This window comes from Sapajus apella, unplaced genomic scaffold (genome assembly GCF_009761245.1).
Source record: "Sapajus apella isolate SASKATOON/1434 unplaced genomic scaffold, GSC_monkey_1.0 scaffold99, whole genome shotgun sequence".
NCBI classification, from domain to species: Eukaryota; Metazoa; Chordata; class Mammalia; order Primates; family Cebidae; genus Sapajus; species Sapajus apella.
Genome location: NW_022437039.1, coordinates 1,648,322 through 1,673,389, shown reverse-complemented (window position 1 = coordinate 1,673,389; position 25,068 = coordinate 1,648,322). Strand labels below are relative to the sequence as shown.

Genomic DNA, 25,068 nt, shown 5'->3' with positions numbered 1-25,068 from the left:
CTAACCTGGGCACGTCCCTGCCTCCACAGAGGCATACTCCAGAGTGCCATATTGCCAGGCACTTGCACCCAGACAGATGGGCCTGAAGAACCCTCACCCATAGTGATCTCTCTTCCCTTATTTTATATTTCTTTCCATTGAATCACGTAACTCATGTACATGGACATGCATACCTGTACCAACACTGCATTCAACAGACTGCCCTCCCTGTTTGCAGGGAGAAAGGGAAAGTCCTGAGGATCAGCTATTCCCACTAAAAATAACACTCACAGCACATCCTCCCTATAGAGCCTGGGCAAGAGCAGTAGTTTCCACTAGCTGGATGTTTCTTTCTTTCTTTTGTTTTGTTTTTTGTTTTTTTTGAAACGGAGTTTCGCTCTTGTTTCCCAGGCTGGAGTGCAATGGCCCAATCTCAGCTCACCGCAACCTCCGCCTCCTGGGTCCAGGCAATTGTCCTGCCTCAGCCTCCTGAGTAGCTGGGATTACAGGCACGCACCACCATGCCCAGCTAATTTTTGTATTTTTAGTAGAGACGGGGTGTCACCATGTTGACCAGGATGGTCTCGATCTCTTGACCTCGTGATCCACCCGCCTCGGCCTCCCAAAGTGCTGGGATTACAGGCTTGAGCCACCGCGCCTGGCTCTTTCTTTCTTTTGAGGTGGACTCGCTCTGTCGCTAGGCTGGAGTGCAGTAGCGCAATCTCAGCTCATTGTAAACTCTGCCTCCTGGGCTCAAGCGATTTTCCTGCCTCAGCCTCTCGAATAACTGGGATTACAGGCACATGCCACCATGCCAGCTAATTTTTGTATTTTTAGTAGAAATGGGTTTCACCATGTTGGCCAGGATGGTCTTGATCTCTTGACCTTGTAATCTGCCCGCCTCAGCCTCCCAAAGTGCTGGGATTATAAGCATGACCCATCTTGCCCAGCCTAAGCTGGATGTTTCATTAACTCTTCTTGACAGAGCTTTGTACTCAAGGTGTCCCCAAAGCCCTTTCACCAATATTTTTCAGTGCTTACCCACAGCCAGCTGGAAGACAGGCCCTTCCTGATTTGGTTCAAGTTCCTTCATCAACATCTGGATTGATTCATTTATTCATGTATGTATTGAGACAGAGTCGCTCTATCACCCAGGCTGGAATGCAGTGGCATGATCATGTGTGATCTTGACTCACTGTAACCTCTGCCTCCCGGGTTCAAGTGGTTCTCCTTCCTCAGCCTCCTCAGTAGCTGGGATTACAGGTGCCCACAACCATATCTGGATAATTTTTGTATTTTTAGTAGAGACGGGGTTTCACCATGTTGGTGAGGCTGGTCTCAAGCTCCTGACCTCAAGCAATCTGCTCACTTTGTCCTCCCAAAGTGCTGGGATCACAGGCTTGAGCTATCATGCCTGGCCGATTCATTGATGTATTCAACAAATATTTATCATGCAGCCACTATGCGACAGGTGATGAACCAGGCAACAGACATCAAATGGTAGAGCAAGCTAGACATGGAGGCTGCAGGCAGGTGAGGAACTAGACACTATAAAAGTTAACAAGTGTATCATTCCTCATTGGTTGCAATGAGCCAAAGTGGTGTGTGCTCTGGGAGAACGGATTGAGGTGTAATTGATACTACTGGCAGGTGAGTCAGGGAAGGGGTTGTTGTGGTTTTTTTTTGAGATGGAGTCTCGCTCTGTCGCCAGGCTGGAGTGCCATCTCAGCTCACTGCAACCTCCACCTCCTGGGTTCAAGTGATTATCCTGCCTCAGTCTTCCGAGTAGCTGGGACTACAGGCGCACGCCACCAAGCCCAGCTAATTTTTGTATGTTTTGTAGAGATGGGGTTTCACTATGTTGACCTGGATGATCTCATCTCTTGACCTTGTGATCCGCCCTCCTCAGCCTCCCAAAGTGCTGGGATTACAGGCGACAGCCATCTCGCCTGGTTATTTTGTTTTGTTTTTTTAGTGAGATGGAGTCTTCCTCTGTCGCCCAGGCTGCAGTTTGCAATGGCATGATCTCAGCTCATTGCAATCTCTGCTTCCCAAGTTCAAGCAAGTCTCCTGCCTCAGCCTCCCGGATAGCTGGGATTGCAGGTGTGCACTACCACGCCCAGCTAATTTTTGTATTATTAGTAGAATGGGGTTTCAACTTGTTGGCCAGGTCGGTCTCAAATTCCTGACCTCAAGTGATCCACCCGCCTTAGTCTCCCAAAGTACTGGGATTACAGGCCTGAGCCACTGCACCCAGTTCAGGAAAGGGGTTTTTTGAGGAAGTGACAGTTAAGCCAGGACTTGAAATACAACTAATAGCCAGCTAGGCAAAGTGTGAGGGGGTAGGCTGCTCCAGGTTCTAGATAGGAGTAATGGCATATACAAAAGCTTCACAGTGGAAAGATGGAATACGACACAGGGCTGGAATCAAGTGAAAGGGAGAGGACAGAATCCAACGTCAGGAGCAAGGCAAGGGCCATCTTGCCTCTCATTCAGCCAGCATTGGGCTCTCTATGAAGACAGGGCCAGGCGCAGTGTCTCAGGCCTATAATCTCAGCATTTTGAGAGGCCAAGGCAGGTGGATCGCTTGAGCCTGGGAGTTGGAGACCAGCCTGAGCACCATGGCAAAACTCTGTCTCTACAAAAAATATAAACATTAACCAGGCTTGTGGTGCACAAATGTAGTCCCAGCTACTTGGATGGCAGAGGTGGGAGGATTATTTGAGCCCGGGAGGTCGAGGATGCAGTGAGCCATGATTGTGCCACTGCACTCCAGCCTGGGTGACAGAGTGAGACCCTGTCTCAAAAAATAAAAAGGAAACATAAAGGCGGACCCTGGAGACAACTGGTAGCTTCCTTGTCTGAGTGCCCGAGTCTCAGGTCTAGACTTCTCAAGCCCTTGAGCAGGCAGGATCCTGGCCTATTCTTGTGCTCCCAGGGCCAGGCACCCAATGAGTGTCTGATAAACATGTCTATGGAATAAATGAAAGACTGGGGTGAGGAGGAGGAGGAGGCCAAGGCCCTGGGCCCTCCATCGACTGGCCATGTGAAGTCTGACAAAGCCTTGAACCTCTTGGGCCCTCAGGTGAGATAAGGGCACTGATGGAAGTGCCTTCTCCTCTCCCCACCGCTAGGTGCTGGCCCCAGCTGTCACGTTCCATCCCAGCCTGCTAAGGAATCCAAAGTTCACTCTCCAGTCAGGCTCCTCTTGGCTGAAAATACGCTTGTTTTTTAATTCCCTGTTGCCCCGGAAAAACAAGCTGGTTTAGAGGATGGGGGTGACGGGGTTACATGGAGACCAGTAGGGTGACCTTTGACTCTGCCAGCCCCACTTGCCCACTCTTGCCAGTCTGCTGGGCTGAGAGAGCTCCTCCTGGGCTGGGCAAGCCTGGGCACGCAGCTGAGTAGTACGTGGACGAGGGTGGAAGGAGGGGCGCAGGTACTTCCTAACTCCCTGTACAAGACAAGCCCCAGTGGGCCCTGCCAGGACAGTGTCCCTCCTCCCTTGCCAGAGAGTCACCGTGAGTGCCTGCTCTTCTCTACAGGTTCTGAATGTCAGAGTCTAAGGCCGGATTCCAGCCTCAGTTTTACCTGTAAAAGAGGGCTGGGGCTTCCCAGAGTGGTCCAGATGAAGGCAAAGAAGCGAGAGTGCTAAAACCGTGCACCAAGCACCCGACCTGCACTCCGCCCCTGACAGGCATTCATCTTCCACAGCAGTGCTGCCAGAACTCAGCCCCACCGGTGAGAAAGTAAAGCCCAGAGCTCCAATAACTCGCTCAAGATTAAGCATTAAGTCATTAAGCAGTGTTATTAAGCAGCAGAGTCAAGCCTAACACCCAGGTCTGTCTGGCTCCTGAACCTGCCCGCCTTCTCTCATGCTGTGTTGCAGGCCCAGTGGTAATCATTATAGCAGTAATTCTATTCAGAGCTAGTTTTTATTGCCTGCCTACCCTATAGAGCACTTTGCCCACAACAATTCATGCAGATGAACTTTGCAAAGGTTAAGGGGCAACTCTTAGCATCAGCAAACATCTCTTAAAGCCATCAGGGTTTGCAAAATACTATTGCCCCTGAGTGATCCCCAAGCAGCTGGAAAGAAGCTTCAGCTATATTTCCCCGGGTCAGGTGGCTTCTGCCAATACTAAGTGCCTGCCTGGGAAGAGACCACTCAGGTCTGCCCCATTCCCATAGCCCAGGCTCCCAGCCCCAGCCCTCAGAGGCCAAGCCCACTGCACCCTGACTCCTTTCTCTTCCCAACCCTCTCAGCTATCTCGGTGCCCCAGCTTCCTCCACTACCCTACCCGGCACCCCAGGATATTTCAGGTCCAGTCCACTAGTTCCCCCACTGTCCTCCTCCCACTACCCAATGGGAGAGTCCTTGGCAGGCTTGAAGGGACGAGGTAGGAGCTGCAGCCTGAGGCAAGTCCCTCCATTCCAAACAATTCTGCGGGCAAGACAGACCCTGGAACCAGACAGATCAAGAACATCGCCTAGTTCAGACTGGAGCTCTCCAGCACCATCTGATCCTGGCAGTGCTACAGCCACAGTGATCCCTAAGCGTACAAGGGATCAGATCTACTTAAACACTTCAGTGGCCCTTAACTCACCCCCAAGGCCAGTGCCCACCTCCCTAGGGAATTTCTTATTTTTTGCAGACAGGATCTTACCCTCTTGCCCATGCACAATCATGGCTCACTGCAGCCTGAACCTCTAGGGCTCAAGGGATCCACCTACTTTAATCTGCTGTAGTGATTTTTTTTTTTGAAACAGAGTCTCTTCTGTCGCCAGGCTGGAGTGCAGTGGCGCGATCACAGCTCACTGAAACCTCTGCCTCAGCCTCCCAAGTAGCTGGGATTACAGGCGAGCGACACCACACCCGGCTAATTTGGTATTTTTAGTAAAGGCAGGGTTTCACTATGTTTTCCAGGCTGGTCTTGAACTCCTGACCTCAAGTGATCTACCCATCTCGGCTTCCCAAAATGCTAGGATTATAGGTGTGAGCCACTGCACCCTGACAATTATTTTTATTTTTATTATTTTATTTTTTTTTTTAAGAGACGGGGTTTCACCATGTTGGTCAGGCTGGTCTTGAACTCCCGACCTCAGGTGATCCGCCTGCCTTGGCCTCCAAAGTGCTTGGATTACAGGCGTGAGTCACCACGCCCGGCCCCTATTTTTAATTTTGTAGAGACAAGGGTCTCACCATGTTGCCCAGGCTGTTCACAAACTCCTGGACTCAAGTGATCTGCCTGTCTCGGCCTCCAAGTGTTGAGATTACAGGTGTGAGCCATGGAACCCGGCTAGTTTTTTTTTTTGAGATGCAGTCTCACTCTGCAACCCAGGCTTAAGTGCAGTGGCGCGATCTTGGCTCACTGCAACCTCCGCCTCCCGGGTCCCGGTTCAAAGAGTTCTCATACCTCAGCCTCCCAAGTAGCTGGGATTACAGGCACGAGCCACCATGCCCAGCTAATTTCTGTATTTTTTAGTAGAGATGGGGTTTCACCACGTTGGCCAGTCTGGTCTTGAACTCCCGACCTCGTGATCCTCCCCCCCTCGGCCTCCCAAAGTGCTAGGATTACAGGTGTGCCTTTTTCAAACGGAGTCTCACTCTGTCGCCCAGGTTGGAGCGCAGTGGCGCGAACTCTGCCTCCCGGGTTCAAGTGATTCTCCTGTCTCAACCTCCCGAGTAGCTGGGATTACACACACGCGCCACCACGACCAGCTAATTTTTGTATTTTTAGTAGAGTCGGGGTTTCACCATGGTCAGACTGGTCTCCAATTCCTGACCTGGTGATCCGCCAGCCTTGGCCTCCCAAAGTGCTGGGATTACAGACTTGAGCCCCCGTGCCAAGCCTGAAACCGGCTAATTTTCTTAACATTTGTATCTCTGTAGAGGCATGTTCTCAAACTCCTGGGCCTGGGAAATCCTCCTTCCTCGGCCTAGTAGTTGTTGGAATTACAAGTCACCGCGCCAACCCCGGAGGGCATTTTCCATCTCGCTAGGCTACACTCATCCTTCAGAGCAGTCCTCACAGCCTTCCACCCGGCTATTGCTCTCCTGTCGCCCCGGGCCAGAAGCAGAGGACGACACAACAAACAGTGACTCAACGAACGAGAGTGCGGCCACGGTGCGCAAGGAGCCGGACGAAGGTCACCGAGAGCGGCCGTGACCGCGCTTCACCGACCCCGGCCACTCCGAACCCGCCAAGGCCTCCCTAGCCGCCCGCGACGTCGACCGGAAGCGCCATGTGCGGGTCTGTAAACACGGCCCGGCCGCCCCGCCCCCGGCCCGCCCCCGGCCCGCCCCCGGCCTCCCTGGCCCAGGACCCGCCCCAGCCGCCTCCTCATTGGGCGACCAGCTTTGTTTACCTTATATGGCCAGGTCCTAACACCTCGAGGCTGCCTATTGGTCAAGATACGACCTCACTCACCTGACGTCACCTAGACCAAACGATGCAAATAAACCGGGGCATTCTGGGAATGGGAGTTTGAAGCCGCTCCGGAAGTGGCTCCGCGGGGCCCTGGCGCCCGCCAGCTGATAGCCGAGATTTCCGGCAAAGAGCAAGAACGGTGGGACCGTGGGAGAACTGCTGGGAGGAGGACCCCGAAGCGCCAGAGGCTGCCGGCCCCGTCAGCCTGTCCCAGGCGCCGTCCACAGAGTCATCGGGCTACTGTGGGGCAGGTCCAGAGCGAAGCTGGGAGGGACCTGAGCCACGAGTGGGCGTTGCGAGACTGAGTGGGGAGACCCAGGAGGCTGCCTGGAGGCGATGACTTGCAGCGGAGCTTTGAAGGGCGGATTCACTCATTCATTCATTCATTCATTCATTCACGGAATGAGTATTTGTTGGCACCTACAGTGTGCCAGGCCTTTCGGGACTTTGCAGCCTAGACCAAAGATTTGGGCCAAAATTCCTAGAGCCTCCTCTCTTAAGGATGTGCCTACTACTTAACACAGTGCGATGCCAGTTACAGAGGGGTTCAGGGTCCCTGGGTCTTGGCAAAGACGCCTGTGGCCCAGTGTTTGCGCCCATGCACACATCTGTGTCCCCCACCTTGGGACCCCAATTTGTGCCAGCGCAGGGGAACGGATGCCACCGAGAGCAACGAGGGCAACATGGACATGCCTGGCTCTGGCCATGGCCTGGACATCTGCAGACAGTAGGCGCTCAGCGTTCAGTCACAATACCCGGGGCTTGGCAAAGACATCTGTGGCCTGGCGGTTTGCGCCGATACACACATCTGTGGCCCCGGCCTCTGGGCTTCTAATTCCGGCCAGAGCTCGTGGATGCTACGGAGAGCAACGAGGGCGACGTGGACATAACTGGCTCTCGTCCCGGCCCAGGTGCTTGCACACAGTAGGCGCTCAGCATTCAGACACCGTTCCTGGGCCTTGGCAAAGACGCCTATGCACAGATCTGAGGCCCGCGCCTGCGGACCTCCATCGGTGCCAGAACAGTAGCGCAGGTGCCACCCAGAGCAACAAGGGCGACGTGGAGGCCCCCGGCCCTGGTCACGGTCCGGGCATATGCACACAGTAGGCACTCAGCGTTCAGACACGGTCCCCAGGACTTGGCCAAGACCCTGTGGTCGGGCGTTGGCGCCCATGCACAGACGTGGCCCCCGCCTGGGGAGCCCCATCTGTGCTAGAGCAGGGGCGCGGGTGCCACTGAGAGCAACTAGGGCGACGTGGACATACCCGGCTCGGGTCACGGCGTGGGCATCCGCACAGCGGGCGCTCGGCGCTTAGACACGCCCCTTCCCCAGCTTCGCGTCCCCCGGGGCACCGGCCACACTCCGCCGGGGCGCCTGGCGCGGCGCGGGGACTACATCTCCCAGCATGCAGCGGCGCCGGCGGAGCGAGGCGAGGCGCGGTGAGTCAGAGCCGCACAGTAAATATTTGTATTAGCCGGAGCCGGCTCGCTAATGGTGGACGCGTGAGGCGGAGGCGCGGGCGGCGGAGGGAGGCCGGAGCGGGCAGCGCGGCGGCGCCATGTCCGTGAACATGGACGAGCTCAAGCACCAGGTCATGATCAACCAGTTCGTGCTGACGGCGGGCTGCGCGGCCGACCAGGCGAAGCAGCTGCTGCAGGCGGCCCACTGGCAGTTCGAGGTGCGCAGCGCCGGGGCTGGGGCCGCGGGTGGAATGTGTCCCGCGTGGCCGCGGGGCGGGGGGTGGGCGGTGTGGACGCGTGCCGGCTGTGCGCTCCGCTCCGGGCCGCGGACTTGACCCGCTCTCCAGACGGCGCCGCCCGGCGTCCCGGCCCCGAGGGCTCCCAGCGGGCGGAGGTCGGAACCGGGCTACGGGTCGGCGATACGTCGCCCCCGCGGGGCCCCGAGTCCCCCGGGATCGAGACGAAGACCCCCCCCACCCCTTTTGTCCGGGTAACGGCCGAGGGCGGGGCTGCGCCTCGGTGCGGACAGACAGTCGGGCTGGCGGCCGGAAGGAGGACGCCCCAGGCCTCGGCCGAGCTGGGCCGGAGGGCGGAGCCGCTCCGGGCTAGTGGTCCGAGGGTCCGCGTGCCTGGTGGGCAGCCGTCGGCGTGCGCAGACGTCCATGTGCATTTGTGTTTACGCACGCACCGCGCCACGGCGTTGGCCGGGTACCGTGGAGGTGGCGGACCTGCTGGCACGTTGGCTGGCGCGCGTGTGAACGCGCAGCCCCCCGGTGCGTTTGGTGTGTGATCAGCACGTACATATGTGGCGGGTGTGCAGATGCAGCCCCTGCCCGGCACGGTGTGATGTGTGTACACGGCGTGGAGTGTATGGGTGTCGTGTCGGAGCCCCATACTACAGCATAGGGATGAGCATGTACCCCCTCCAGAGGTGTGCCTGGGGACACCATGCTCGCGTCCAGGTGCTCTCCAGAGGCTGGCAGGGGTATCTGTGCCTTTGCCGGTGCACTGGGGAGGATGTACACAATTCACCAGCTTTCAGGCCAGCTGGGTAGGAGGTGAGGCTGCGCCAGTCTGGCACCCACTCCCCGGGCCTCCCTTAACACAGGGTAGTAGTGCTCTTGGCTTCTGCTGCCCAGAGGCTGTCTGGCCTTCCCTAATTCACCGACCCCAGGATTAACCCCATGGTAGTATCGGGATGAGGCCAGAGCCCTATGAGCTGTGCCCCTCAAGGGCAGGGTCACGGCCTAAGCCATCGTACCATCCGTGCCCAACTGGGGACTGGAAACCTGGTTTCTCCATGAGGAGTTGTGCCAGGGCCTGCAGGAGGTACCAGGAGCTAGAGGACTCTGGGGCTCCGCCTCCTGGGGACTGGTTGGGGATCAGAATGTCCTAAGCTTGGGACAGTCTGGGAAGGCAGTGGCCATCCCACCCAGATGACTCCATCCCTCCCTCCTTGCCCACTTCCCTCCTGCCAGAGGTCTTGGGGGCTACTGACCGTTTGTGGTGTTCACTCTGGGAGGTGGGAGGCTGCTCTGTCCTTCTGGACTCAGTTTCCACATCTGCATGTTGTGGGGGGAGCTGTGAGTCAGCCTCTGATGGCCAGCTCACTGCTCCCTGTTCCCCGAGGCAGCCCCACCCAGAGGAAGCTCCCTGCTGCCCCCCTCTCCTCCACAGCTCACATCAGCCCTGTTTGTGTCAAGGGTTGGATGTAGCAAAACTTGCAAAACCACATTCATGGCAGTCCCACATCTGCATGCAGGGTTCCCTTCCTGCCTGGGGCTGGGCAGGCAGGTGTCTGGGTGGGAGGCGAGCCCTGCATGCAGGACCCAGCCCAGCCCTCAGAGCCTGGCACCCAGCAGCCACCCAAGCCACTTGAGCCGCTTCTGTCAGCGGCAGGGTTAACTGAAAACTCTGATATGCGCAGCCCCCCACCCCGTGCATTTGGTGTGTGATTAGGGCACCAAACTGTTCCCAGGAGGGGTAGGAGCCCCTGATGGTTCCCAGTGACCCCGTGGTGGGAGCCCTGGGCCCTCCACCCCCTGAGTCTCAGTTGGGCCATCTGTAAAGTGGAAGCTGCCAGGGAGGCTGGAGGAAGGTGACAGGACTTCAGGCCTTGGAATGGGGGTGAGTGAGGGGCTCATGTGGCCACCCCATCCCCCTCCACGCTCTACCCGCATCCACCATGCGGTGTTTCTGGGTCACTTTCGCTGCAATTCAGGTGCTAACCGGGGCAGGAGGCTGCAGGGGGAGGGGCCTGCGTCTAGTGGGGCAGATGTTTCTCAGTGGAGAATATACCCAGTGGCCTGCAGAGGGGGTTCCGGTTGGGATTTGCACAGCGAGCCTGGGCTTTGGGACACAGCCACCACTGACCGAGGGTCTTGGGATCTGGGAAGGTGCTTAAAGACCAGCTCCCATGCCTGAGCTCCCACACCACCCCTGTTTGGGGATACCCAGGTAGGATGTTTCCTGCAGGAAATTTCCCAGATTATTTTAAAAAGATTTTTTAAAACATAGCAGCCCTCCTACCCCCATCCCCCTAACCAAGGGCAGATCCTGGGAACAGTCTGGAGTTCTGGGTGTACCAGGTCTGGGAGGGCCAGAAAGTCAAGCTAGCATGGGGGGAGTGGGCCTGAGGGGTGGCAGTGGGGGCACCTCAGCTGCTTGAAGCTCCAAGTTTGGGCCTGGAACTTGGCAGGGCCCCAAGGACCCCTCACACACTTGCAGGGCTCCCTCACTGGCCCTTGTGCAAGAGCAGCCTCCGTTCTCTGGGACAGGCCTCCCCACCCATGCCGGGCCCCAGCCAGGACGTAGCAAATTCCAGTGCCTCCCTCTGGGGCTCCTCAGCTCCCAGTCACCAAGGACCTCTGAATGAAGCCTGCTGAACTGACACACACAGAAAAGGGCTCCAGGCTCGCTCTGTCTCCCTCCCCTACCTGCCCTGGCTGTTCCTGAGCACTCCCTTCTCTGTCTCCTGCTGACCAGCTGACCGTCAGCAAGTCACTTCCTACCTTCATTTCCCTGCCTGTGAGGTGAACGATGACAATCCATGCTCCCACTTAGAGAGAGAACTGCTGGGTGCCCGCACCATGCTCAGTGTGGCATGTGGCCCCACTGTGGAGCATCATGTGCCTAGCATGGTGCAAGCCAAGAGCGGGTAGCTGGGGAGCTATGCCGGGAGCTGTTGTGAACCCATGGTGGCTTTGATCCTAGGGCTGTCTTTCTGCTCCACCACCTGGGCGCTGTTCCGAGGGAGGCTCGGGTAGGTGAGCGAGTGAGCCTAAAGCCCAGGCTTGTCTACTTGGCACCAGGCCCTGCCTGCTGGAATCTGGTGACCTCAGATCACTGTTGGAAGAAAGGGGACCCTGGAAACCACTTAGTCCAGCCTCTTTGTGGTACAGATGGAGAAAACAAGGCCCAAACAGTGGCCCCTTGATCAGCCAGAAGCAGAGCTGGGTGGGGCAGCAGGGGTTCCCACCTGCCAGGCTCAGACTCCTGCAAGATGCTCCAGCTTCAAAGATGAGGAAACCGAGGCTTAGAGAAGAGACTTGCTACCTGTCATGGTGGTGACAGCAGGCTAGAATTTCCTGAAACAGGATGGTGGTGGGGGTTCTGGTTGGGTTACTTGGGGCCGTGCTGCCTTTACCCCAGGATGAGGTGAGGGTACTGTCCGTCATGTTACGGAGGGGGCTCTGCAGGTCTTAGGCACTGAGGCAGGTGGCAAGCAGCAGGGGAATGGTGGGCACCCAAACTGCCTATGGTGTTCCATGGCTCTTCCTTGGACAGTGGTGTGGGTTGGGGGTGACAGGCAAGCCACTGGGCCTCAGCACCGAGACTTGCCCCTCCCACTCACTACTCCAGCCAGGGTCATCACTAACCTCAGAGAAGTGGGAGAACAGGGGCAGCGCGGCAGGGCTGGCAGGGGCCTGGAGGGTGAGCAGGCACTTTTCTTCCTGCAGACAGCCCTCAGCGCCTTTTTCCAGGAGACCAACATCCCCTACAGCCACCACCACCACCAGATGGTAAGTGTCCCCAGAGCCCCCAGTTCTGGGTTGGGTGGAAGGAGGCCAAGCTAGTTCCATGCATAAGCAGCCCCTGGCCCACATATGTGAGGGCACTGGTGTAGGCGGGGGCTTGACCTCTTTGGAGATGGGTGGCTTCGTGGGTCCTGCATTTAATCCTGCCTGTGGCAGTTCCCCGTGAGACCTGTGGGGCGCTGGCCTCTGGGTCATTGAAGGTCCTCATCCTGCAGCACCCCAGGGATGCTGTGGCCAGGGGAATGAGGCGGGCTGGGAAAGCCTTATGGCCCCAGGCACTGGGCTGCCCAGAGTGAGGCCAGGTGAGTTCATCTCTGGGTTTCTCTCGGAGCCCCTGGGTGGGAGCCCCTGGGTGACAGACCAGCTGGGGCAGCTGGGGAAGGGACGCAGAGCCTTTTGAGAATGGGGAAGCCACTTGTCTCCCCTTGGGAGGCAGTGGGGGCCCCTCCAGGAAGGGGTGCTCATCCCATCTCTCCTCTCTTCCCCCTACAGATGTGCACTCCTGCCAACACCCCCGCCACACCCCCCAACTTCCCCGACGCTCTCACCATGTTCTCCCGTCTCAAGGCCTCCGAGAGTTTCCACAGCGGTGGCAGCGGCAGCCCAATGGCTGCGACAGCCACGTCGCCCCCACCGCACTTCCCCCATGCCGCCACGGGCAGCTTCTCAGCCCCCAGCTGGCCCACGGCCGCCTCGCCCCCGGGGGGCCCACAGCACCACCAGCCACAGCCACCCCTGTGGACTCCAGCACCCCCTTCTCCGGCTTCAGACTGGCCACCCCTGGCCCCCCAACAGGCCACCTCGGAACCCAGGGCCCACCCTGCCATGGAGGCAGAGAGATAAGGGAGGCCCCTCCCCCCTCCCGGAGCCCAGGACCCCGTGGGGCGGGGGAGAGGACGTCTCCGCGGGCCCCCTTCACCCCTTTTATGTCTGCACCCCTTGGTCCCTGGAGCCCTGGAGGGGAAAGCACGGACTCTAGCCAGGCAGGGACATGTCTGGTGCCAGAACACGCAGCTGTCCACACGCAAGGTCATGGCCGGCACATGGAGTGGTTCAGAGCAGCCTGGGTGCCTGGCGGTCAGAACTTCAGAGACCACACGGCCTTCCTTCGAAGACGAACCTGCCCCACCTGGCCCAGGGGTACCGCAGAGGACCACCCTGGCGGAGACATCACTGATCCCTGGCTTGGAGCTCCTTGGGGGCCGGCAGGCCTCGACCCCCACCCTAGGGAATGCAGAGCCTCTCCGCATGTGTGCGCGTGGCCGTGTCTGTGTATTTCTACATGTGTCGCTCTTCAGAAGCAACTTAGTTCCCGGGGCAGCTGGACTTTGCATGTTAGAGTGAGCCCCCAGCCCTCTGCCCACCGCCCCCTCCCCAGGGCCCTGCCTCCTGCCCCACCCCTTCATCAGCCAGCGTTGCTGTTCCTTGCAGAGAAAAGGATTGTGGGAAACTCCAGGACTCTTCCCACTGCCTCCCAGCGCCTGCCTGCTGGGGCCGCCTGCATGCCTCCCCCTGAGCCTGGGGGTACCCGCATCCACTTCCTTTCCCGCTTTTAACAAAAGAGAAGAATGAATTCCAAACCACTGCCAGGCTCTGTGGTCTTACCTTGTGTACGAGGCTTGCTGCCAGCTAGCTCTGGGGGGTGCTGGCCAGAGGACAGGGCCACCCCCAGCCTCCCTGGCTGCACACTGCTGCCTGTTGCCCTTATCAGCCACAGTATGCTCTGGAATCTTCCTGTCCACCCAGGGCTTTTCCTGTGAAGTTAGTTCCCAGCCTGGGTCCCCATCCTGTCAGCCTACCCCTGCCCCTGCTTGGCTGGACAGATCCTCGCTCCTGGTTAGGAGCACATAGGGCTCATACCTGCCTTCTGTCGTCCTGGGTTTCATCTCAACTTTTCTTGGTCATGGCTCCAGTGACTAGGCACAGGCTGGACCCTCTGAGCCAGGCCTCCAGCAGACACTGGGTAGGGCAGGGCCTCTGAACAGAAAGAGCCAGGGATGCTCGCAAGGGCCAGAGGACAGGGCAGGGGACAAGGATGTGGCAGAGTGCTGCTGGCAAAGGGGGAGCAGATGTTGGGTCACTTAGGAGACAGGCAACCCGAGGCTGCCTGGGATGAGCTGGAGCAGCTTTAGGAGAATGTACCCTCGGCCTCACACACCCCCAAGAGTGGGCCTGGACTTGGGGCAGAAGGGAGACTGGAGCCTCTGCAACACCTCCACGGGGCTCAACTCACAGCTGCTCACGGGCAACGCTCACTCCCATCTAAGCACCAGCCCCTGGCGGAGCCCTGCCACCTGAGTGGGAGAGCATCTTTCTGAAGATCCTGTGCTCGCCTGGCATCCGATGCTCCCCATTGGCCCTTCCTGGCTCCCAGGGATGTGGCTGTGCCTCTCAGGAAGCATGCCTTGGTGCTCTTGCCACACCAGTGCCTGGCTTCATCTCCACCCAGTTGGAACCTGCAGAGGCTGTGTTGACAGAGCCCACCTGTGGTGGCTACTCACTGGCTGCTTGGCACTGGCGACTGACTGCTGCGACCCCCACTCGAGCCATGCTTGCTTCCCAGGAACGGATCCACCTGGGAACCCGCCTTTGTAATAGCCTCTTGGAGCCCACAGGATGGGGGGCCCTGGCCAGCCAGCGCCCTGAATCCGCCTGGGGTGCCTGGGTAGCAGGGGAGGGAGAGAACACAGCAGCAGGAGGGGGAGGACATCTCTGGCCTCCTGTCTTCACTTTGTGGCTCCTCCATTCTTTGAGATGGAAAAAAAATTCTCAGGAAATTGCCATACCTGCCTTCCAGTGGTAGGAAAATGTTTGTTTTGCAGAGAGAAATGTTTTGTGGTAATCTGCAGTGTGGGGTGGAGTGCCCTTTGACTCTCCCACCTCTCACATGCTAAGCTGCTGCACATATCTGCCGCACATGAGGCTGTGAAGTCCAGGACTGCACAGTGGGAGGTTCGGGAGTGCTGTTTTTGTTTTTTGAGACGGAGGCTTTCTCAATCGCCCAGGTTGGAGTGAAGTGGCACGATCTCAGCTCACTGCAACCTCTGTACCCCAGGTTCAAGCAGTTCTGCCTCAGCCTCCTGTAGGTGATACTACAGGCGCCCTCTACCATGCCTGGCTAATTTTTTTTTTTTGAAATGGAGTCTCACTCTGTTGCCCATGCTGGAATGCAGTGGCATGATCTCAGCTCAGTGCAACCTCCGACTCCCAGGTTTAAGTGATTCTCCTGCCTCAGCCTCCTGAGTAGCTGGGATTACAGGCGTGCACCACCATGGCCGGCTAATTTTTGTATTTTTAGTAGAGACGGGGTTTCACCATATTGGCCAGGATGGTCTTTATCTCTTGACCTCATGATACTCCCATCTTGGCCTCCGAAAGTGCTGGGTTTGTAGGCGTGAGCCACTGCACCTGGCCTAACTTTTGTATTTTAGCAGAGATGGGGTTTCACCATGTTGGCCAGGCTGGTCTCGAACTCTTAAACTCGGGTGATCCACCTGCCTCGGCCTCCCAAAGTGCTCAGATTACAGGCGTGAGCCATCGCACCGAGCAGGGAGTGCCGTTTATTAAACCGTGAGCCTTGGGGCAGCCTGTAGTGGACCACACCCTCATTATTCAAGGCATGGTCTCGACCCCAGCATCACCCAGGAGCTTATTAGAGTCAGGCTGCAACCCAGACTCCCTGAATCAGAATCTGATTCTAACAGAAGCCCCTGGTTCCAAATAGACATCAAAATTTAGGAAGTGTCCCTATAGAACATCGTCACTAAATACCAGGGACACTGTCCCACCACCCCCATTTCTGTTTCTGGGGGCCACTGTGGACTGGGCTTGGGGCTCTCAAGTGGTCACATTAAGGGTGGAAGAGACTCGAGGTTCCTGCAGAGCTGGCTTTTTAAGCGTGGTCACTTTTGACATGGAGGGCTATCATTGTCCCTGCAGTAGTGCTGAGCAGTATCCCTGAGTGCTCCCCACTGCATCCAGGGGCAGCCCCCTTACTGGGACAATCAGAAGTGTTTGCAGCCAGTGCTAATGTCCCCTATAGGTCACCATGGCCCCAGTGGAGTGCCTCTGTGCTAGTTCTGTGGTTCTCATACCTGGCTGCACAGCAGGTAAAATAAAACCAGCAAACTACAGGTTCCTGGGCCTCATGGCATCAGACTCTGGGGCAAAGGCCTGACGTATGATCATGGAAGCTCCCCGGGTAGATGATGGTGACTGATCTGTGACTGCACCAAAAAGCACTCAATGGCATGCTTTAGAAAGGCGAACGTTCTGGTGTGTCAATTATACCTCAAAGCTCTTACTGAAAATAAAACAGCTCCCAGGTTTCTCATGTGCCCGTCTAGCCATGCCCCCTACATGGTAAGTGGGCACCTGCAGATGATCCCCGGACTTCCAGAGCACAAGGGTCCCCCTGGCTGCTTGTTGAACACCCACGTTCCTGGCCTCTCCCTGAGGCAGTTGTTTTGGAGGAGGGTCCCAGAATCTGATTTCTTTGTTTTTTAGAGATAGGGTCTTGCTGTATTCCCCAGGCTACAGTGCAGTGATGCAATCATAGCTCGCTACAGCCTTGAAATCCCGGGGTCAGGTGATCCTCCCACCTCAGCCTCCCAAGTAGCTGGGACTACATACAGACACTTGCTACCCCACCTGGCTAATTTTTTAAAAAATGCTTTGTAGAGATGGGGTCTTGCTATGTTGTCTGGGCTGGTCTTGAACTCCTGGCCACAAAAATTAGCTGGGCATGGTGGCATGTGCCTGTAATCTGAGGCAGAAGGTCACAGTGAGCTGAGATGGTCCCACTGCACTCCAGCCTGGATGACAGAGTGAGACTCCATCTCAAAAATAATGGAGCCAGTGACAACCTAGTATGTGTTAAGGCGTACACTGGCTGAACTAACACAGCAGACTCATGTTTACAGGCCTTCATCTTGGGCACAGCCTGGGAGCTGCCTAAGTGACACAGGAAAACCCGCCATGCTCCTTGACAGTCCAGCCTCACCAGGGCTTGGTCACGACCCTCCTTGCCCAGCAGATTTGAGCTCCAAATGACTTTTGATTATAAACAAAATTTCACTTTTTTTTTTTTTTTTTTTTTTGCCATTTTAAACTAAAGATCTCTTGGCCGGGCGCGGTGGCTCAAGCCTGTAATCCCAGCACTTTGGGAGGCTGAGGCGGGTGGATCACGAGGTCAAGAGATCGAGACCATCCTGGTCAACATGGTGAAACCCCGTCTCTACTAAAACTACAAAAAAATTAGCTGGGCATGGTGGCGCGTGCCTGTAATCCCAGCTACTCAGGAGGCTGAGGCAGGAAAATTGCCTGAACCCAGGAGGCGGAGGTTGCGGTGAGCCGAGATCGCGCCATTGCACTCCAGCCTGGCGCGATCCTCCATCTCAAAAAAAAAAAAAAAAAAAAAAAAAATCTCATTACTGACCAAAATTTCACTCTAAGAAACACCATTTGTGGCCGGGGTTGGGTGGCTCACAGCTGTAATCCCAGCACTTTGGGAGGCCAAGGTCATGGATCACCTGAGGTTGGGAATTCGAGACCAGCCTGACCAACATGGAGAAACCCCGTCTCTACTAAAAATACAAAATTAGTCAGGTGTGGTGGGGCATGCCTGTGATCCCAGCTACTCAGGAGGCTAAGGTAGGAGAATTGCTTGAACCCGGGAGGAAGAAGTTGTGGTGAGCTGAGATCATGCCACTGCACTCCAGCCTGGGCAATAAGAATGAAATTCTGTCTCAGAAACAAAACAAAACAAAAGAACATCATTTGCACGCATCTATGAGGTGGCTCAAAAGCAAGTGCTTGACGTGTCTGATTCCCAAAACGTCCCTGGCAGCACCGGGGAATGATGGCCTGGCCTCACCAGGTGACAAATAGCGGCGCACCTTCCAGTCTGTGAGGGGGAGGACACATTATCTTACGGGTTTGCAAACTCACAGTCCCCAATGTGTGCTGTTTGGCTGGTGTGCCGTGTTTTACTTGCTTTTGTTTTTGTAGAGACGGGGTCTCACCACGTTGCCCAGGCTGGTCTCAAACTCCTGGGCTCAAGTGATTCACCCACCTTGGCCTCCCAAAGGGTTGGGATTACAGGTATGAGCCACTGGACCCGGCCCATGTTTTACTTTTTAAAAACATATTTGCCACTGGGCGCGTTGGCTCACGCCCGTAATCTTAGCACTTTGGGAGGCTGAGGTGGGTGGATCACCTGAGGTCAGGAGTTGAAGACCAGCCTGGCCATCATGGTGAAACCCCATCTTGAAAAAAAAAAAAAAGTGATTTTAAAATTTGCCAACATTTTAAAATCAGGAGGGTTAGGCCAGGCATGGTGGCTCACACCTGTGATCCCAACCCTGTGGGAGGCTGAGGCAGGTGGATCACCTGAGGTCAGGAGTTGAAGACCAGCCCAACCAACATGGTGAAACCCCATCTCTACTAAATACAAAAAAATTAGCCTGGCATGGGTGCTTGCTGGGCACCTGTAATCCCAGCTCCTAGGGAGGCCGAGGCAGCAGAATCACTTGAACCCGGAAGGAAGAGGTTGCAGTGAGCTAAGATAGTGCCATTGCACTCCAGCCTGGGCAACAAGAGTGAAAAAATGAAAAACAAAATAAACAAAATAAAATCAGGAGGGTTTATGGGAAAAGCCTCACTTCTGACTTATCTTGGAAACTGGAAGATTTGGTGCAAATTCCCTTAAGGCCATAACGGGCTGAAATTGACGCTAGATATACGGCCTGGCCTGCCCTGCCAGCCTGCTTCACACCACCAGCCACCATGGACAAGTGTAAGTCCAACTCCTGCGAGGGAATTGGCTGGAATCCCTGAAGGGGGTCTGTCTTTTCACCATGAGGAATTTCAGAAGTAAATGCCCTGCTCAGTGGGGTGGGAGGAATGGCAGCAGGCAGGGCTCCCCCTGGAAAGGGCTGTGAAAAGAGACAGTTTGTTTCGTGAGATGCTCTCATACAAGGGGTACTCACCGGGGGCTGCTGAGTGTCCCCAGGGTCTTTGCAGTGGTCGAGCCAGGGTTCTCTGAGAACACCCTGCGGGCAGCCGCAGGGAACCAGGCTGTCTCTGAGGCTGACTGCAGGGGTGGGTGGGGCTGCTGTGGCCCTGGAGGTCTCTGAGGGGCTTTCACAGCAGTCCCCAGCACAGGACAGATGAGTCCTTTGACTCCAGTCTTCCTCCCCGGGTGGGGGAGACCTCCTAGGTTGGCCAGAATGGAGATCTTTTGACACAAGGCTACTTCTAATTCCTGTGTTTGGAAAGTTCTCTGGGTGTTTGAGCCACTGCTCATATTTGGGCAACGGATGTATTTCAACAGAGCCTTAAAAGAACACAGCTGTTTTTGAGGTGAAGGGCTGCCAAGTTCTTCTGGGGAGGGCAGGAGTTGGGGGCCCCTTCCAGGATGACCAAGGACTTGTCAACGGCACAGCACCAGCACTGGGGAGCCTCCTGGCAAAATTCTGCTCTGCTTCTTGGGGGCATCTCTCATCTCCTGGGGAATCCCAAAGCCACGATCCTGATGGAGTCGTTTTGCCCACATCCCAGCGCAGCAAATCGAGGGAGGTCTCTGCCTAGAGCTCGCCCATCCATGGAGAGTCAGAGGTCAAGCCAGCCAGGGCGGTGGGTATGAGGAGCTGGGGGGGCAGCACGTGTTGACTCCAGCGTCCCTAAGAAGGGCTGCACACAAGGCCCTTCTGTCTGGTGCCTGAACTTCCACCCTGGGTGGTACACCTTCGGGTACTCGCCGTGCCTTTTCCATGGCCGACTATCGTGCTTGGAACACACATGTGCCGGCCTCCGTTGTTTATCCCTTAGTGTTAATGAGTTCGTAATCCTTGAAAGAGGAGAACGTGTTCAGTGACCTCTCACTTGCAGCAGTAGGTTGGGTTGGGCCTGGCAGTACGGGGTGGTCACCACACAGCAGCTCCTCCATTCCAGCAGCACCTCAAGGTGGGACCCTCCCTTCCCCTCCTGCCCACCCCATCCACAGAGCCTGCACCCCTCCCTCCCACCTCCACATGACCAATTCATCTGTCTTATTATTTCTGAGACAGGGTATTGAGTGCAGTGGTGCAATCATAGCTCACTGCAGCCTTGACCTCCTGGGCTCAAGTGATCCTCCCGCCTCAGCCTCCCAAGCAGCTGGGACCACACACGTGCACTACCACACATAGCTATTTATTTTTTCGTAGATACTGGGTCTCGTTGCCCTGGCTGGTCTGGAACTCCTGGATTCAGGCAATCCTCCAGCCTCTGCCTCCAAAAGGGCTGGCATTACAGGTGTGAGCTACTGTGCTGGACCAAGCCACAGCTGCTGCCCAGGGAGTAGGCACAGCTCCCACCTCACAGCTTCTAAGGCATGCAGGCCACACCCCTCTGCACTAGTATGGGTTGGAGGGATTCTGCCTGCAGCTCCTACCTGGGACCAGGCCAAGGCCAGCCTATCCCAAAGCCTCCCTCGGCACTGTCTTCTTCCGGGACTGCTCCCCACGGGCCTGCTGTGGACCTGGGGTCCCCAACTTCCCAAGCCCCTAGGTGGCCTGTGAGAATGCAGAGGAGATGTCCCCGGGCCTTGCTCCCCACCTGCTGGGCTGCAGAAACCCACTCCAGCCCTGGCTTGTACACCCAAGAAAGAGATTCAGAAGGTACTCTGGAGGGGCCCAGGGGGGACGGTGGTACAAGGCACAGGGGAGAGTGGGGCCCAGCTATGTGGGACTGGGGGATTCCCTGGGTGCCATGTGTCAAGATGGCCTGGCCTGATGTCCCTCAGGAGCCCTCCCCTCCCAGCTCAGCAGAGCAGGAGCCAGGCCTCCTCGCAGTGGGATGGGGTGGAAGTCACAGGACCCAGTAGGTTCAGCCTCCTGGTGGGGGCCGCGAGCTGGGGCCTCTCACTCTGTGACCCTGGGTGCCTTCTCTTCTGCCTGCAGTCTGAGCCTCAGGTGGTGGCTGGAGGAGGGACCAGCAAGTCCCACTTCGCCACACAGAAGGCACCCAGCCTGTCCCTTCATCCACGTTAAGAAAAGTGGAAGATTAGGGCTGGGCGTGGTGGCTCACGCCTGTAATCCCAGCACTGTGGGAGGCTGAGTTGGGCAGATCACGAGGTCAAGAGATGGAGACCACCCTGGCCAACACGGTGAAACCCCGTCTCTACTAAAAATATTAGCTGGGACCACTCCTGTGGTCCCAGCTACTCCAGAGGCTGAAGCAGAACTGCTTGAACCCAGGAGACGGAGAATGCAGTGAGCTGAGATCTCGCCACTGCACTTCAACCTGGGTGACAGTGTGAGACTTCATCTCAAAAAAAAAAAAAAAAAAAAAAAAAAGAAAAGTGGAAAATTGGCCAGGCGAGGTGGCTCACGTCTGTAATCCCAGCACTTTGGGAGGCTGAAGTGGGTGGATCACCTGAGGTTGGGTGTTCAAGACAAGCCTGACCAACATGGAGAAACCTTGTCTCTACTAAAAATACAAAATTAGCTGGGCGTGGTAGTGCATGCCTGTACTCCCAGCTACTTGGGAAGCTGAGGCAGGAGAATCGCTTGAACCCAGGAGGCGGAGGTTATGGTGAGTCGATATTGTACCATTGCACTCCAGCCTGGGCAACAAGAGCAAAACACTGTCTCAAAAAGAAAGAAAAGAAAAAATGAAAAGTAGGGGCTGGGTGCAGTGGCTCATGCCTGTAATCCCAGCATTTTGGGAGGCTGAGGCAGGCGGATCACCTGAGGTCAGGAGTTCAAGACCAGCCTGGCCAATATGGTGAAACCCTGTCTAAAAATAAAAATAAATAAATATTTTTTTAAATAGTGGAAGATTTTGTTCTGGGCAGAAGTTGCCTAAAATACTCATCTGTGGTATAGGGGTCAGGGTGGGGGCTGGAGCTGCACCAACCAGTGTCCCCCAAAGCAGTTTAGACAGGTGTCACTCGGGTCAGGAGGGGCTTAGCTTCATTTGGACACAGTCCTTGGAGAAAGGAAACAGCTGCCAGCGTAGGGGGTGGTGGGTCACAATGAGCTGGTCCAGGGACCTTGGGGACAATAAGAACAGAGCAGCCATGCAGTGTCCCCAGACTCTGATGGCCACCGAGTCTGGGGAGAGCCTGGAGCCCCAAGTCCCCCCACCCCAGGCAGCAAAAAGAGAGTGAGTGGGGAGCCCCCTCCAGCTTCCTCCTGGCGGCTCCCCACCAGCCCCTCAACCCCCCCGATGCCACCCCAGGGATCCAGTGGACGCTGGGGGCCATGCAGGGAGTTCAAGCTTCACCCTGCATAGGGACATTGTTTCAGTCTCTGCGATGGGCTAGAACCGTCAATAGTACAGAAGAAGAGGGCAAAGCTGGACAGCACTAGGGGTGAGAAAGGGAAGAGAGAGCGGGATTGAAAGGGAGGAAATTGAAGGGAGAGACAGGCAAACCGTCAGAAGGGGAAGAAATGATGCCAGAAGCATCACAGGGTATCGGGGCCTGGGGGGAGCGACTATTCTGCATGCCAAGGCCAGTCCCTGAATTGCCACAGCGAGACAGTGTGACCTGACAGTTGGCTCTTTTCCCACCAAATGCATGGGTGGTAAGCACAGAACCAGAAAGACTTGGAACAGGCCAGCGGCACCCAGCCCTGGATGGGATGGCCACCCCGGAATATCCCATGGGTGCTGCACCAGCTTCCTCATGAATCAGCCAAGAGGCTAATATAAACAATAGGATTTTGAAAAAAAAAAATCCAATTCATAATTAGTTATTGGTAGAAATAACATGAAATCAAAAGAATGTTCACAGCCCAGTCTGGTTCCTGTGGGGAAATTGGTCTTGGAAATAATGGCCACCAAATGAAATCCACAGTAATTGGAACCGATTCTAATGAAATCATTCAGCAACTAAAAAGGAAAAGTGTTTTTAAAACCACTTGGAGTTATATTGAAAATGGATCAAGGAATTCAGTTGGCTTCTGTGTTTGTATGGCAATGTAGAATAAGAACATGCACTGTGTTGTTTATATTTATATGCACAGGATAAAACAGCCACTGGGTCAACGTGGGGGTCCTCTACACAGGTCCCTTCCCTATACCCAGGGCCCCAGTACCCTTTCTGGGCCAGGCTCAAGGCCCTGGGTCTCAGCCAGGGACAAGGAGGGGACCTGGTGGTGGGGGGCACAGGGGGGTTGGGCTCACAGGTTGGCGGGCTCCTCAGGGGGCTTCCTGCTGACTCGGGACTCGATATGTGGAGCTCTTGAGAGTCTGGTGGGCCCTGGGGCCTGCTGGGGGTCCCTCAGGGGTGGAGTCAGTGGTGGCAGCAGCGGCAGAGGTGGCAGGGAAGGTGGCCGAGCTGGCATCGTCGGGTGAGGGCCTGAGGCAGATGAGCGGGCACTGGTGTGGGGGTGCAGGGCTGGGAGGGGCAGGAGAAACCCGAGATGTGTGCCAAAAACCTTCCTGGGAGACACTAGCCTGATAGGGCCATACCTGCTAAGGAGAAGCCTAAGACTACAAGCGCTATACAGACTATGGCCGGCTGGGTGCCATACCTCGCCTGGGCCCTGGGCACCCTCAATGTCCTGAGCAGGTAACCCAAGATAAATGACACCACAAATGTTTGCTTAAGTGGAGCAGAGCCCCTGGAGAGAACATGGAGCTTGGAGTCCACAAATCTGTGCTCAGCTCCCCGCTCACCAGCTCTGTGACCTTGGGCCACAGCTCAAGGTGGGTGAACCTCCACTCCCTCCTCTGTGAAATGGGAGAACAGTGCCTACCTCACAGGAGTTGGGATGAGGTTCAGATGAGTCAAGGGAGAAACTGCCTTGGAAACTGTAAAGTGCCCTCAGATGCCCGGCACATGCTGATTCAAACCAGAGGAGCTCAGCTCCTTCCAACCTCGGTTCCCTTGTACCCACCCCACCCCACCCCCGCAGCTGGGTGGACACTGGGGACAGATGCCTGGCCTGGGCACTGGGGATGGCATTAGGGCCAAGAAGCATATCTGAAGTGCAATGGGCAGGCACAGCAGGCAGGAGGTGGAGGAGGTGGACAGGAGAGCCCAGGCAGGGTGTGGGGGATGGGGTGAGACAAGGAGGGACCAGAGACCCTTCCAGAATCACAGCTGAGCCCAGGCTGGGGGCCAGGTACTCACGGGGGCAGATGGCACCAAACAGGGAGCTGGAGTGCACACGGTCATACAGGCTTTGTGACGAGGGACACGGAGCCTTCACAGCTTAGCAGAAAAGAAAAGAAGGGACGGAAATGAGTAGCCCCTGGGCCTGTGTCAGGCCAATCCCAGCACCAGCCAAGCTTCTCCCTCTGGTGGGACCAGCCCCGTTTCCCAGGCCCCCGGTACATTCCTTTATGGGACAATGTTCCTCCCTCCTTGCCCTTTTTTTTTTTCTTGAGGCAGGGTTTCACTGTGTCACCCAAGCTGGAAGGCACTGCAGCCTCAAACTCCTGGGCTCAAGCAATCCTCCTGCTTCAGCTGCCTGAGTAGCAGGCATGCACCACCACTCCCAGTTAATTTTTTTAAATTTTCTTAGGGAGGAGGTCTCACTGTGTTGCCCAGGTTAGTCTTGAACTCCTGGGCTCAAGCAATCCTCCCATCTTGACCTCCCAAAGTGCCGAGATTATAGGTGTGAACCATTGTGCCCAGACTTCCTTGCCTTCTTGAGTAGAGGGCAGCTCAAGGATAAGATAGAAAAGAAGCCTCTTTGAAAGTAACTCTGCCAGGCATGGTGGCTTATCTGTAATCCCAGCACTTTGGGAGGCTGAGGTGGGCAGATCATGAGGTCAGGAGTTCGAGACCAGCCTGACCAACATGGTGAAACCTCATCTCTACTAAAAATACAAAAATTAGCTGGGCATGGTGCCACACGCCTGTAATCCCAGCTACTCAGGAGGCTGAGGCAGGAGAATCCCTTGAACCTGGGAGTTGGAGGTTGCAGTGACCTGAGTGTGTACCATTGCACCCCAGCCTAGGCAACAGAGCAAGACCCCATCTCAAAAAAAAAAAAAAAAAGAAATTCTAGGCCAAGGAGTGCAACTTGATTTCAGCACAATAAGACATAGGTGAACTGCTGGCACGGCTATTTATGGTTTAGCTGTCCCGCTGGGGTCCAGAGCACCCAAATGCCCTGCCCCCATCTTCCTGTCCTTCACCTTTTTTTTTTTTTTTTTTTTTT

At 56.1% G+C, this 25,068-nt stretch overlaps 2 protein-coding genes across 3 annotated transcripts in view; one reads left to right on the top strand and one right to left on the bottom strand.

Annotated features, from left to right (window-relative positions):
- The first annotated feature begins 7,624 nt into the window (after nucleotides 1-7,624).
- UBALD1 (UBA like domain containing 1) lies at nucleotides 7,625-13,492 on the top strand. Of its 2 annotated transcripts, XM_032258000.1 has the most exons (3): nucleotides 7,746-8,089; nucleotides 11,831-11,893; nucleotides 12,401-13,492. In XM_032258000.1, exons 1-3 carry the CDS (start codon nucleotides 7,970-7,972, stop codon nucleotides 12,749-12,751), a joined length of 534 nt encoding a protein of 177 aa, XP_032113891.1. In that variant the 5' UTR covers nucleotides 7,746-7,969; the 3' UTR covers nucleotides 12,752-13,492. The 2 variants fall into 2 exon arrangements, with proteins under 2 accessions (XP_032113892.1, XP_032113891.1); XM_032258001.1 differs by lacking the exon at nucleotides 11,831-11,893 and having other exon boundaries at nucleotides 7,625-8,089.
- A 9,397-nt stretch (nucleotides 13,493-22,889) lies between these two features.
- CUNH16orf96 (chromosome unknown C16orf96 homolog) overlaps nucleotides 22,890-25,068 on the bottom strand; it is a 49,182-nt gene continuing 47,003 nt past the window's right edge. Inside the window, exons 15-16 of the mRNA XM_032257999.1 lie at nucleotides 24,033-24,113; nucleotides 22,890-23,294 (exon numbers count right to left, since the gene is read on the bottom strand). Coding sequence (XP_032113890.1) covers nucleotides 23,077-23,294; nucleotides 24,033-24,113 — 299 coding nt within the window. The 3' untranslated portion in view covers nucleotides 22,890-23,076. The remainder of the gene's footprint in view (nucleotides 23,295-24,032; nucleotides 24,114-25,068) is intronic.

Excerpts from the sequence above, each read along its gene's own strand:
- UBALD1 (XM_032258000.1), top strand. The coding sequence starts at position 7,970 with ATGTCCGTGAACATGGACGAGCTCAAGCACCAGGTCATGATCAACCAG. Across the intron at positions 8,090-11,830 it reads CGGCCCACTGGCAGTTCGAG|ACAGCCCTCAGCGCCTTTTT; the intron begins GTGCGCAGCGCC and ends TTCTTCCTGCAG. Across the intron at positions 11,894-12,400 it reads GCCACCACCACCACCAGATG|ATGTGCACTCCTGCCAACAC; the intron begins GTAAGTGTCCCC and ends TTCCCCCTACAG.